The sequence below is a fragment of the Pelophylax lessonae genome, assembly GCF_965119305.1.
Source record: "Pelophylax lessonae genome assembly, chromosome: 12".
Lineage (NCBI taxonomy): Eukaryota > Metazoa > Chordata > Amphibia > Anura > Ranidae > Pelophylax > Pelophylax lessonae.
The window spans coordinates 198,858,643-198,874,361 of NC_138779.1; the positions used below are offsets into that span (position 1 = coordinate 198,858,643).

Sequence of the window (15,719 nt, forward strand, 5' to 3'; positions counted from 1 at the left end):
ATAAACAAGAAACACAATATAAGTCTCTGTAAACCCCCATTTAATACTATAACATTATGTAGCAGAGGATCATTTGTAAATCATTATCTAGTAATTATTTTTCTTAAAAGTTACAACTCTTATAAATTATATATAAAAAAATAATAATTAAAAAAAAATATTAATAACAACTACTACTATTACAATTGTATTATTGTTATTATTATTATTATTATTATTATTATTATTATATGTTTCTGTAAAACCATTTAATACTATAACATTATGTAGCAGAGGATCATTTGAAATTCATTATCTAGTAATTCTTTTTCTTAAAAGTTACAATTATTATAAATTATATATATAAAAAAAGAATAATTAAAAAAAATGATATATAAATAAAGAATAATTAAAAAAAATATTAATAACAACTACTACTATTACAATTGTATTATTATTATTATTATTATTATTATTATAATACGTTTCTGTAAAACCATTTAATACTATGACATTATGTAGCAGAGGATCATTTGTAATTCATTATCTAGTAATTATTTTTCTTAAACGTTACAATTATTATAAATTATATATAAAAAAAGAATAATTAAAAAAATATTAATAACAACTACTACTATTACAATTGTATTATTATTATTATTATTATTATTATACATTCCTGTAAAACCATTTAATACTATTGTATTATTATTATTATTATTATTATTATTATTATTATTATACGTTTCTGTAAAACCATTTAATACTATAACATTATGTAGCAGAGGATCATTTGTAATTCATTATCTAGTAATTATTTTTCTTAAAAGTTACAATTATTATAAATGATATATAAAAAATAATAATTAAAAAAAATGATTAACAACTACTACTACTACTATTACAATTGTATTATTATTATTATTATTATTATTATTATTATTATTATTATTATATTTTTATCGGTATTATTACTGTTAGTAGTAGTAGTAAAATAATAATACTAATAAGAATAACAATAATAACAATAAAATGTATGAATATAAATTTTATTATTACTATTATTGCTCTACTTCCTCCTCCTATTTTTCTTCGTTATTTTCTTCTTCTTCTTCTTCTTCTTAATATTATTATTATTATTATTATTATTATTATTATTATTATTCTACTTCCTCTTCTTTTTCTTCTTTCGCTTCTTTTTATTCTTAATATTATTATTATTATTATTATTATTATTATTATTGTTATTATGTTATTAATTACTATTATATTATTATATTAATATTATTTATAATATTAATATTATTATATTACTAATAGCAATAGTAATACTACTACTAATGCTGCTACTACTACTACCACTACTACTACTGTTAATAATAATTATAATTATCATTATTATTATTATCTAAACGTTATTATATTGGAGCAAATATGCCACATTTAAATTGAATTATTCCAGTATAGAATTCAGTGTATCTATAAATATTGTGAAATAGGTATTTCTTAATACAAGCACGACCCTACAAATATACTCCTGAAAGTATGAACAGGTGCAAACTTACATTGGAAGTTTCTTTTTTTAGCTAATATTCAGATTACAATCTGAGTGTGAAAAAAATCCTCATTTACCAAATTTATAAATGTATTGAAAGATCAGCAATTCTAAATTTGTCGGGATTATTTGGTAACCTCCCCCACCACTACGTGAAAGGAAATTATGTTTTTTAACACCCAGCTATAGCAACCTACAATTTCTCCTAAAAAATAACAATTAATAAATAAATTCCTTGTATGTAAGTGTGCCTAGGCACTCCGGTGCCTACAGACTCAGCTGTATACCTTCAGTGTGAGATCTGGGGCACTGCTGCCTCTAAATGCTAGTCTGAGGACTTTGGAGTGAGATGTACTAATGTCACTACTGAGCTACTGACTGTGCTTCATACTGGAGGCTCTGGCATGAGGAAGAGATAGAGATACAGAGATACAGTGTGATGGTGTGAGATACAGTGTGATAGTGTGAGATACAGTGGGATAGTGTGAGATACAGAGATATGGTGTGATAGTGTGAGATACAATGGGATAGTGTGAGATACAGTGTGATAGTGTGAGATACAATGGGATAGTGTGAGATACAGAAATATGGTGTGATAGTGTGAGATACAATGGGATAGTGTGAGGTACAGTGTGATAGTGTGAGATACTATGTGATAGTGTGAGATACAGAGATATGGTGTGATAGTGTGAGATACAATTGGATAGTGTGAGATACAGTGGGATACTGTGAGATATAGTGTGATAGTGTGAGATATAGTGTGATAGTGTGAGTTACTGTGTGATAGTGTGAGATACAGTGTGATAGTGTGAGTTACTGTGTGATAGTGTGAGATACAGTGTGATAGTGTGAGTTACTGTGTGATAGTGTGAGATACAGTGTGATAGTGTGAGATATAGTGTGATAGTGTGAGATACAGTGGGATCGTGTGAGATACAGAGATATGGTGTGATAGTGTGAGATGCAGTGTGATAGTGTGAGATACAGAGATATGGTGTGATAGTGTGAGATACCGAGATATGGTGTGATAGTGTGAGATAAAGTGGGATAGTGTGAGATACAATTGGATAGTGTGAGATACAGTGGGATAGTGTGAGATACAGTGTGATAGTGTGAGATGCAGTGTGATAGTGTGAGATACAGAGATACAGTGTGATAGTGTGAGTTACTGTGTGATAGTGTGAGATATAGTGTGATAGTGTGAGATGCAGTGTGATACTGTGGGATACAGAGATACAGTGTGATAGTGTGAGTTACAGTGGGATAGTGTGAGATATAGTGTGATAGTGTGAGATGCAGTGTGATAGTGTGAGATACAGAGATATGGTGTGATAGTGTGAGATACAGTGGGATAGTGTGAGATATAGTGTGATAGTGTGAGATATAGTGTGATAGTGTGAGATGCAGTGTGATAGTGTGAGATATAGTGTGATAGTGTGAGATACAGAGATATGGTGTGATAGTGTGAGATACAGTGGGATAGTGTGAGATATAGTGTGATAGTGTGAGATATAGTGTGATAGTGTGAGATACAGTGGGATAGTGTGAGATATAATGTGATAGTGTGAGATACAGAGATATGGTGTGATAGTGTGAGATACAGTGTGATAGTGTGAGATATAGTGTGATAGTGTGAGATGCAGTGTGATAGTGTGAGATGCAGTGGGATAGTGTGAGATACAGTGTGATAGTGTGAGATACAGTGGGATAGTGTGAGATACAGAGATATGGTGTGATAGTGTGAGATACAGTGGGATAGTGTGAGATATAGTGTGATAGTGTGAGATACAGTGGGATAGTGTGAGATACAGAGATATGGTGTGATAGTGTGAGATACAGTGTGATAGTGTGAGATGCAGTGTGATAGTGTGAGATACAGTGGGATAGTGTGAGATGTAGTGTGATAGTGTGAGATACAGAGATATGGTGTGATAGTGTGAGATACAGTGTGATAGTGTGAGATATAGTGTGATAGTGTGAGATGCAGTGTGATAGTGTGAGATGCAGTGTGATAGTGTGAGATGCAGTGGGATAGTGTGAGATGCAGTGGGATCGTGTGAGATACAGAGATATGGTGTGATAGTGTGAGATACAGTGGGATAGTGTGAGATGCAGTGTGATAGTGTGAGATGCAGTGGGATAGTGTGAGATACAGTGTGATAGTGTGAGATACAGTGGGATCGTGTGAGATACAGAGATATGGTGTGATAGTGTGAGATACAATGGGATAGTGTGAGATACAGTGGGATAGTGTGAGATACAGTGGGATAGTGTGAGATGCAGTGTGATAGTGTGAGATATAGTGTGATAGTGTGAGATGCAGTGTGATAGTGTGAGATGCAGTGTGATAGTGTGAGATGCAGTGGGATAGTGTGAGATACAGTGGGATAGTGTGAGATACAGTGTGATAGTGTGAGATACAGTGTGATAGTGTGAGATGCAGTGTGATAGTGTGAGATACAGTGGGATAGTGTGAGATGTAGTGTGATAGTGTGAGATACAGAGATATGGTGTGATAGTGTGAGATACAGTGTGATAGTGTGAGATATAGTGTGATAGTGTGAGATGCAGTGTGATAGTGTGAGATGCAGTGTGATAGTGTGAGATGCAGTGGGATAGTGTGAGATACAGTGGGATCGTGTGAGATACAGAGATATGGTGTGATAGTGTGAGATACAATGGGATAGTGTGAGATACAGTGGGATAGTGTGAGATACAGTGGGATAGTGTGAGATGCAGTGTGATAGTGTGAGATATAGTGTGATAGTGTGAGATGCAGTGTGATAGTGTGAGATACAGTGGGATAGTGTGAGATATAGTGTGATAGTGTGAGATACAGAGATATGGTGTGATAGTGTGAGATACAGTGTGATAGTGTGAGATATAGTGTGATAGTGTGAGATGCAGTGTGATAGTGTGAGATGCAGTGTGATAGTGTGAGATGCAGTGTGATAGTGTGAGATGCAGTGGGATAGTGTGAGATACAGTGTGATAGTGTGAGATACAGAGATATGGTGTGATAGTGTGAGATACAATGGGATAGTGTGAGATACAATTGGATAGTGTGAGATACAGTGTGATAGTGTGAGATACAGAGATACAGTGTGATAGTGTGAGTTACTGTGTGATAGTGTGAGATACAGTGGGATAGTGTGAGATGTAGTGTGATAGTGTGAGATACAGAGATATGGTGTGATAGTGTGAGATACAGTGTGATAGTGTGAGATATAGTGTGATAGTGTGAGATGCAGTGTGATAGTGTGAGATGCAGTGTGATAGTGTGAGATGCAGTGGGATAGTGTGAGATGCAGTGGGATCGTGTGAGATACAGAGATATGGTGTGATAGTGTGAGATACAGTGGGATAGTGTGAGATGCAGTGTGATAGTGTGAGATGCAGTGGGATAGTGTGAGATACAGTGTGATAGTGTGAGATACAGAGATATGGTGTGATAGTGTGAGATACAGTGGGATAGTGTGAGATGCAGTGTGATAGTGTGAGATGCAGTGTGATAGTGTGAGATATAGTGTGATAGTGTGAGATGCAGTGTGATAGTGTGAGATATAGTGTGATAGTGTGAGATGCAGTGTGATAGTGTGAGATACAGTGGGATAGTGTGAGATATAGTGTGATAGTGTGAGATACAGAGATATGGTGTGATAGTGTGAGATACAGTGTGATAGTGTGAGATATAGTGTGATAGTGTGAGAAGCAGTGTGATAGTGTGAGATGCAGTGTGATAGTGTGAGATGCAGTGGGATAGTGTGAGATGCAGTGTGATAGTGTGAGATGCAGTGGGATAGTGTGAGATACAGTGTGATAGTGTGAGATACAGAGATATGGTGTGATAGTGTGAGATACAATGGGATAGTGTGAGATACAATTGGATAGTGTGAGATACAGTGTGATAGTGTGAGATACAGAGATACAGTGTGATAGTGTGAGTTACTGTGTGATAGTGTGAGATACAGTGGGATAGTGTGAGATGTAGTGTGATAGTGTGAGATACAGAGATATGGTGTGATAGTGTGAGATACAGTGTGATAGTGTGAGATATAGTGTGATAGTGTGAGATGCAGTGTGATAGTGTGAGATGCAGTGGGATAGTGTGAGATACAGAGATATGGTGTGATAGTGTGAGATACAGTGGGATAGTGTGAGATGCAGTGTGATAGTGTGAGATGCAGTGGGATAGTGTGAGATACAGTGTGATAGTGTGAGATACAGTGGGATCGTGTGAGATACAGAGATACAGTGTGATAGTGTGAGATACAATGGGATAGTGTGAGATACAGTGGGATAGTGTGAGATACAGTGGGATAGTGTGAGATGCAGTGTGATAGTGTGAGATATAGTGTGATAGTGTGAGATGCAGTGTGATAGTGTGAGATGCAGTGTGATAGTGTGAGATGCAGTGGGATAGTGTGAGATACAGTGGGATAGTGTGAGATATAGTGTGATAGTGTGAGATACAGTGTGATAGTGTGAGATGCAGTGTGATAGTGTGAGATACAGTGGGATAGTGTGAGATGTAGTGTGATAGTGTGAGATACAGAGATATGGTGTGATAGTGTGAGATACAGTGTGATAGTGTGAGATATAGTGTGATAGTGTGAGATGCAGTGTGATAGTGTGAGATGCAGTGTGATAGTGTGAGATGCAGTGGGATAGTGTGAGATACAGTGGGATCGTGTGAGATACAGAGATATGGTGTGATAGTGTGAGATACAATGGGATAGTGTGAGATACAGTGGGATAGTGTGAGATACAGTGGGATAGTGTGAGATGCAGTGTGATAGTGTGAGATATAGTGTGATAGTGTGAGATGCAGTGTGATAGTGTGAGATACAGTGGGATAGTGTGAGATATAGTGTGATAGTGTGAGATACAGAGATATGGTGTGATAGTGTGAGATACAGTGTGATAGTGTGAGATATAGTGTGATAGTGTGAGATGCAGTGTGATAGTGTGAGATGCAGTGTGATAGTGTGAGATGCAGTGGGATAGTGTGAGATGCAGTGTGATAGTGTGAGATGCAGTGGGATAGTGTGAGATACAGTGTGATAGTGTGAGATACAGAGATATGGTGTGATAGTGTGAGATACAATGGGATAGTGTGAGATACAATTGGATAGTGTGAGATACAGTGTGATAGTGTGAGATACAGAGATACAGTGTGATAGTGTGAGTTACTGTGTGATAGTGTGAGATGCAGTGGGATAGTGTGAGATACAGTGTGATAGTGTGAGATACAGTGGGATCGTGTGAGATACAGAGATATGGTGTGATAGTGTGAGATACAATGGGATAGTGTGAGATACGATGTGATAGTGTGAGATACAGAGATATGGTGTGATAGTGTGAGATACAGTGTGATAGTGTGAAAAACAGTGGGATAGTGTGAGATACAGAGATACAGTGTGAAAGTGTGAGATACAGTGGGGAACAAGGCACGATAAGTCAGTAATGGGGAAAGGCAAAATTGATCACCAGTCCTTGCCTACTGCCTACCTTAGTTTGAGACAGTTCCTCTTTAATTTGAGCATATGCTTCCACATAGAGTCAGCTTACTAAAGTATAAACATTTTCATAACCATACCTTGTTTAATATTTCTAATGATAGAAAAAATAATCCTGCAATTCAAGAGCTTTATCCTGCAGATCAGATGCATTTTCTGTATGTAATAAAGAAATATGACCAGCGCTACGGACTAGATGTTTGGGAGGAAAATAATAGATAGAGGTGTAAGCTGCCCCAATCAAACCTTAGGTGTAAGGTGCAAGTGTTTAAAAGAAGTGTGAAGATTGGTGGTGGCGCTACCTCTGAAATAAAAGCAACCGTGTATATAATGCCCCTTGTGAAGTGAAAGGGGAAATATATTGGTAAAAATAACCCACAAATGGTGCAATATCTAAAAAATAATAATAATAAATAAAAATTGATAACAAAGATATATTCAAATCAAACAATAAATGCGAAAAAAAGTAAACCGATGGCGTGACAAAAGACCCACAACCGGAGATATGTGAGTGATTTCCAAATAAACTATAAATGTGCCACGTACATCTGTATCAACGTAAGTGAAAAAAATATTATTTATAATGAAAGGAAGTGGATAGGTGAAATTCCACGAGTGGCCACTAGGTGGCGCAAATTGCTTGGTACAACCTGTATGCTGATGTATGGGGATGTTCCTCTTCGAGATGAGCGAGCAGTCAGAAAGGTCAGCGGCGGGTGCCCTGAGTGCTCACATAAAAGGAAAAATACCCCATGGTGAATAGTAGTAACACACAGTTATACAAAAGCGGCGTAGTAGACTCACTCGTACAGTAGATCAGGATCAGAATAGTCGTATTCGCCGGGAGGCTTCCGCGTTCCACGGCCGACAACCGGAAGTGACGTTTGACGTCGGAGACTCCGCCCTACGCGTTTCGTCACAATGACGTCAATTTAAAAGATGTTTAAAAAATGTTTAAAAAATAGTAGGGAGGATAGATCTCATCAAATAAATCCACTTGGTTTCATTGCGTGAAACCATTCTGGAGAGGTAGTAATAAACGCAGAATGGTTTCACGCAATGAAACCAAGTGGATTTATTTGATGAGATCTCTCCGGCCCGAAGGATTAAATACTGACATAGACCTGAACTGCTTTATTACGGATACATAAACATCCAATCTTTTATCTTTTATCCTCCCTACTATTTTTTAAACATTTTTTAAACATCTTTTAAATACTTTTTAAAAACTAGTCCTTTTATATAGTCTCTTATAGAAAGTCCTTTTAAAAACCAGTCCTTTACAACTAGACGGTTTTACCAATGGTTTGTGGCTTTCTATCAGTTGTTTATTGATTTTAACCAATGTCCTTTAATCGTAAAACATACTGTTTTTAAAAAAAATTTTTTACACATAGGTATGTTTTGGACTACCCTTCTCATCCAGCATCAGCGGAATCCCCCTTTTTGCAATCTAAAAGTGCATAATTTAGTGCTCCATCCTCATTTTTTGAACACATCTTTGATTTCCTCCTAATATCACATCTATGCCCTCCTCGATATATTTATATGGATTCACCTTTTTATTTTTATATTTTTGTAAACTATACATAATATATATTCTCTTGGTCTTTTAGCTAATCAGTTTCACCCAAAAAAGGTTTATACCTTTTCAACTTTTATTTCACCTTTTTCTTTGTTACTCCTTTAGGTTTTATGCATTATGCTCCGCACTGCACGTATTCTTTTCAATTTTTTTTAATGTATTTATTACAATTTCCTTTCACATTAGTACCCACTTTTGGATATATATGTAGACTTTCCGTTTTTTTCCTTTTTTCATGGCATCCGACCTTCTCATCCAACATCACTGATCACTGATACATTAGTATATACCATCTCTTCTGGTAGTTTTTTTCTCCGTGTGTTTTTTCCTCCCCACCTAGTAACATTGACACACGTATATGTACATACTTTTCCATGTCCTGAATCCTCTGCACAGTTATTATTAAAGGATATAGTCCATATCCGCACTGAACCATCCTCACTTATGATGCCTCCTGCTTGTTTACATAGACTGCATAAGACCTGTCCTGTATGGTTGGAGGAATTTTTTTATACATATTTTTTATATATATTTATGTATATATATCTCTTATAAATTTTTTTCTTCTCCTTTATATTTTTTATGCTTTATGATATAGGTTTCATGATGATATATACGCAGATATGGCCCTCTTGTTTTATTTATTTTTTTTTACTTATTTTTTATTTACTTTTTATTTTATTATAATCCGGGCTTTTTTAGCATGTTTTTTATATGATCACAATAAAGTTATGTTTTTAGAAAGCTAAAGGCTCGTAGCACACTCGGACTAATCAAATAGATCAGATATGATGAAGTATGGCCGTTCCCCTGCACATCCATAATGAAGCTAGTGGCTGAGCAATATGGCTTCCGGAGAGGGAGTAGCAAGATGGCGGTGTTGTCCCGTCCCCTCCGTTACCTGGATACGGGCGGCTATAAATATTCCGGGAGTACGCTATGTTGACGCCGCTCCAGTTGACGTCATTGTGACGAAACGCGTAGGGCGGAGTCTCCGACGTCAAACGTCACTTCCGGTTGTCGGCCGTGGAACGCGGAAGCCTCCCGGCGAATACGACTATTCTGATCCTGATCTACTGTACGAGTGAGTCTACTACGCCGCTTTTGTATAACTGTGTGTTACTACTATTCACCATGGGGTATTTTTCCTTTTATGTGAGCACTCAGGGCACCCGCCGCTGACCTTTCTGACTGCTCGCTCATCTCGAAGAGGAACATCCCCATACATCAGCATACAGGTTGTACCAAGCAATTTGCGCCACCTAGTGGCCACTCGTGGAATTTCACCTATCCACTTCCTTTCATTATAAATAATATTTTTTTCACTTACGTTGATACAGATGTACGTGGCACATTTATAGTTTATTTGGAAATCACTCACATATCTCCGGTTGTGGGTCTTTTGTCACGCCATCGGTTTACTTTTTTTCGCATTTATTGTTTGATTTGAATATATCTTTGTTATCAATTTTTATTTATTATTATTATTTTTTAGATATTGCACCATTTGTGGGTTATTTTTACCAATATATTTCCCCTTTCACTTCACAAGGGGCATTATATACACGGTTGCTTTTATTTCAGAGGTAGCGCCACCACCAATCTTCACACTTCTTTTAAACATTTTCTGTATGTATATTTCTTTATCCCTTTTTTAAAATATATTTTAACTGTTAAAGAATGTTCACAAAACACAACTACGCATGCTATTCTTCTTTAGCTAATCAAAGGGGATCTTTCCTAAAACACGCATTCCGACTTCTCACTCTGAAAATGCTATTAGCCTGGCTGCCATACTGACCGTCATTCATCAATACTTTAAGTCCCTTACCCAAAACAATGATGCAGTTAAGGAGTAGTAGTGCTAGAATTGTATATAGGTTTTGTTATAGTGTAGGTAAATTTGAGCAGGCTTGGTTGGCAGCCAAGCCTGTCTGTGTTTGTTTCCTGGGTTGGGCAGCAATCCAGGGAGAGCTGAATGACTCACAAGCAGCATCCCCCTTATTTCTAGAATGTGCAAGAACCTTCTAGAAAAATGGGAGGGGGAAGTAAGTTGGAGCTGCCTGGAGTCTTCTGAGGGCCCTGACCAATCCCCAACTTGGGTGGCAGGCAGCAGCCCCCCCCCCCTCAAATACTCTGGGGCAGCCCAGCTGGGGAGGAGTTGTTCGGGTGGAAGTTGGAAATGGAGTGTTAGGCTGTTGGGTGGCCTTGGAGGGAGCTCCCCAGTCTGGGGGGGGGGGACCTTGGGCCTGGGCTTGGGTCCAGACAGGACCCTCTCAAAAAACATGGAGGTGTCCTAGACAGGAGGCACAGGAGCAAGGAGAGGACATCAGGAAAACACTGCCAGGCAAGCCTTCAAGAGAAACAAGGAACAGCCAAGTGGGCTGAGCTGATTCTTCAATCAAGTGGGCATCCCATATGCACCCTTCCCCATCCAAATTAAATTCCCCTAAATAAAAAAAAAATAAAAACCAAGCTGCAAGGACTGCTTCTTGTCTCTGAGTGACTGGAAATTTGTGTGCCTGGCTGTGCAGGGTGCGAGACGACCACATTCACCAGCGGGCCCTACCGGGGTAGTGCTACGTTAGCTATCGCATATTTGTTCTGGGTTAGTAACCGACAATGTAATGAATCCAGAGGGTCAGAATAACAGAGCAACAGCCAGGCAACTAGAATTTGGAGTGGGTCCAAGAAGGTGTTTTTGAGAAATACAAGAAAAGGAGTCATTTGAGATGGTGATAAATCAACGATTCATCAAATAAAATAGCAACTCATGAGAATAAAGTGGTTTGAGTGGAAAATAGCTAATTTTAAAATAACAATTCCAAGTTATTTTATCATGTCTGTGATTTTACGATTTTAAATAAAAAAACTGTGGCGAGATAAAACGCTCATAGCAGATATACAGTAAAAACAGTACAAAGAATATATATATATATATATATATATATATATATTCTTTGTACTGTTTTATTTTCTTAAGGCTATCTTAAATTCAAGGTCACATTTCTATTGTAATTAATTATTAACTTTTTTTTTACAAAGCGCTGTTAAATTATTCTCCAGTTGTCTTATGTATGTTGACATAAATTATATATTTTATTAAAGTTATTATTATTATAATCATTGTTAAATATTTAAAACAAAAGCAACTAATATTATATTTAAAACAAAAACAACTAATATTATTTATAGTATGCAAATAATCCTTAGGTTTGATTGTACTTGTAATAAATGTAATAAAATAGAATGTACACGTGAACTTTTTTTACAATGCGCTTTTAAATTATGCTTAAGTTGTCTTAGCTACATGTGTTGACATAAATTATATATTTTAATAAAGTTATTATTTTTGTTACAATAATTGTTAAATATTTAAAAGAAAAGCAACTAATATTATATTTAAAACAAAAACAATTCATATTATTTATAGTATGCAAAAAATCCTTACGTTTAATTACTAGTAACACATTAAAAAAATAGAATGTAGACGTGAACTTTTTTTAAAATGTGCTTTTAAATTAAGCTTAAGTTGTCTTAGTTACATGTGTTGACATAAATTATATATTTTAATAAAGTTATTATTTTTGTTACAATAATTGTTAAATATTTAAAAGAAAAGCAACTAATATTATATTTTAAACAAAAAAAAAACGAATATGATTTATAGTATGTAAATAATCCTTAGGTTTAATTGTACTAGTAATAAATGTAATAAAAAAGAATGTAGAAGTGAACTTTTTTTACAATGCGCTTTTAAATTATGCTTAAGTTGTCTTAGTTACGTGTGTTGACATAAAATTATTTATTTAATAAAGTTATTATTTTTGTTACAATAATTGTTAAATATTTAAAATAAAAGCAACTAATGTTATATTTTAAACAAAAGCAACTAATATTATTTATAGTATGTAAATAATCCTTAGGTTTGATTGTACTATTAATAAGTGTAATAAAAAAGAATGTAGACGTGAAAAAAAAAAAAAAGAATGTAGACGTGAACTTTTTTTACAATGTGCTTTTAAATTATGCTTAAGTTGTCTTATTTACGTGTGCTGACATAAAATTATATATTTTAATAAAGTTATTATTTTTGTTACAATAATTGTTAAGTATTTAAAGGAAAAGCAACTAATATTATATTTTAAACAAAAACAACTAATATGATTTATAGTATGTAAATAATCCTTAGGTTTGATTGTACTTGTAATAAATGTAATAGAAAAGAATGTAGACGTGAACTTTTTTTACAATGTTACGTGTGTTGACATAAAATTATTTATTTAATAAAGTTATTATTTTTGTTACAATAATTGTTAAATATTTAAAATAAAAACAACTAATGTTATATTTTAAACAAAAACAACTAACATTATTTATAGTATGTAAATAATCCTTAGGTTTTATTGTACTATTAATAAGTGTAATAAAAAAGAATGTAGACGTGAACTTTTTTTACAACACCCATTTAAATTATGCTTAAGTTGTCTTAGCTACGTGTGTTGACATAAAATTATTTATTTAATAAAAAAAATTTTGTTACAATAATTGTTAAATATTTATAATAAAAGAAACTAATGTTATATTTAAAAAAAAAAAAAAAACAACTAATATTGTTTATAGTATGTAAATAATCCTTAGGTTTGATTGTACTAGTAATAAATGCAAAAAAATAGAATGTACACGTAAACTTTTTTTACAATGCACTTTTAAATTATGCTTAAGTTGTCTTACTTACGTGTGTTGACATAAATGATTTATTTAATAAAGTTATTATTTTTGTTACAATAATTGTTAAATATTTAAAATAAAAGCAACTAATGTTATATTTCAAACAAAAACAACTAATATTATTTATAGTATGTAAATAATCCTTAGGTTTGATTGTACTAGTAATAAATGCAAGAAAAAAAAAAACACATGAACTTTTTTTAAAACGCACTTTTAAATTATGCTTATGTTGTCTTAGTTACGTGTGTTGACATAAATTATATATTTTAATAATGTTCTTTTTTTTGTTACAATAATTGTTAAATATTTAAAACAAAAGCAACTCACATTATATTTTAAACAAAAACAACTAATATTATTTATAGTATCTAAATAATCCTTAGGTTTGATTGTACTAGTAATAAATGCAATAAAATGGAATGTAGACGTGAACTTTTTTTTTTCACAACGCGCTTTTAAATTATGCTTAAGTTTTCTTAGCTACGTGTGTTGACAGAAATTATATATTTTAATAAAGTTATTATTTTTGTTACAATAATTGTTAAATATTTAAAACAAAAGCAACTCATATTATATTTAAAACAAAAACAACTAATATTATTTATAGTATCTAAAAAGCCTCTTTGTCCTTGTCCTTTAGTGTTCAGCTGCCAATCGCAGTAGGTCTATTTAGGTTGGTCTGTTCAGAGCTGAATATTATTACCTAAATGTCTTAACATAATGTTTATATTTTTTTATAATGTTATTAATGTCTTTATAATAGATAAGATACTTTATTTTATGTGTGTGTTAAAACACAGCAAAACTTTAGGTTATCGTTATTTTTATGTCATAAATATGTAATTCTAAAACGTATCAAGTGTAAATATGTATAAGTAGAGAATGAAAATGAGAATACAGATGTTAATGGGATGTTATGTTTTGAGAAAATAGTCATCAATTGGATACAAGAATCCCCAGGACTAAAGTCTTGTACACACGATCAGATTATCGGACGAATAATCATTTGGTTTTTGTTGCAATGCTAATCTCATATCGAAAGTGAAGAGGTTACTCAACTTACGAACATTTTTTGTACAACAGAATACAACTTCTGAAGTGATGTAATGTTTATTTGTTTTTTTATGTATTCTTTTGTTTCTGAGCATGCCTAGTCTTGCTCTTACAAATTTTTTGGGCGAAAACTTTACTAACGTAATGAAAATTGGACGTTGTGTTCACTTCTATGTATTCTTTTGTTTCTGAGCATGCCTAGTCTTGGGCGAAAACTTTACTAACGAAATGAAAATTGGACGTTGTGTTCGCTTCTATGTATTCTTTTGTTTCTGAGCATGCCTAGTCTTGCTCTAACAAATTTTTTGGGCAAAAAATATACTAACTAAATGAAAATCGGACATTGTGTTCACTTACGATAAAAATGTTATTGCATGCACCTTCCAAAAAGTTGGAATCAACTGTGGAAAGCACTATACTAATGATCAGATAATCAGCTGATCGTTCGTCGTACAAATTTTTACTTAAAAATTTTCTTATCGTATGTAAGGGCCTTAAGAAGGTTTAAACTCAAAAGGCAGACAAAATAAATCCAGAAAAAATAAAACACATCTGAAATGGAAAAGTAAATAATGAAATCCGAAAACGACCATTATCTTGAACCACAAGCCTGAAATGGATTTCCTAAATGTAATACAGAAACATCCTCCCAACTTCCCCTTTTGATATTCCTAAATCTAACCCTTAACCACAACCCCAAAACCTTACTCTTCCTTTGACCTAATTCCAAACATAAACCTAGAACTGATCCCATAACCATAACTATTAAACTTAACCTAGCCCTCAATCTTAACCTTATTTTAAACATCCCCCACAATTTGATTTATCATAACCAGCATTCTTTACTAAACACTTAAACTTAAACCTTACAAAACCAAAGTTAAACAAATTTTCTTGTACCAAAATACCCTGAGCCCTATTTGTCATGCCAATAGTGATTGAATCAAAGATTAAGAGGAGACAAGAGGAAAAAAAAGTAGATACTTAAATAGAAAAGATGCATCTTTGTTTTTTTTTTTTTTTCAATTTTCGTATGCCAATTTAAAGTTATGCTACCGACAGATATAAGAATGTTATAAGGGCAGCAATGTAATTGTATGTGCCACATCATATAAAATAAGTGAATATTCTTACCTGAAACAATGCATGTTAACGTGACGAGAAGGGTTCCTACAAAGCTTCTCATGGTTACTGTAGGCTCCAAATTTTTCACTTACAAATAACTATGTGCAATCCAAGATCTTTGATTTATACTGCCCAGGTATAGATTAATAATGTATAACCAAATTTGATATGC

General features: G+C 33.9%; 1 protein-coding gene across 1 annotated transcript in view; it reads right to left on the reverse strand.

Moving 5' to 3' along the window:
• The window catches only part of LOC309568965 (uncharacterized protein), a 73,142-nt gene extending 57,476 nt beyond the window's left edge, over window positions 1–15,666 (reverse strand). Inside the window, exon 1 of the mRNA XM_082274729.1 lies at window positions 15,557–15,666. Coding sequence (XP_082130855.1) covers window positions 15,557–15,608 — 52 coding nt within the window. The 5' untranslated portion in view covers window positions 15,609–15,666. The remainder of the gene's footprint in view (window positions 1–15,556) is intronic.
• Window positions 15,667–15,719: the final 53 nt, after the last annotated feature.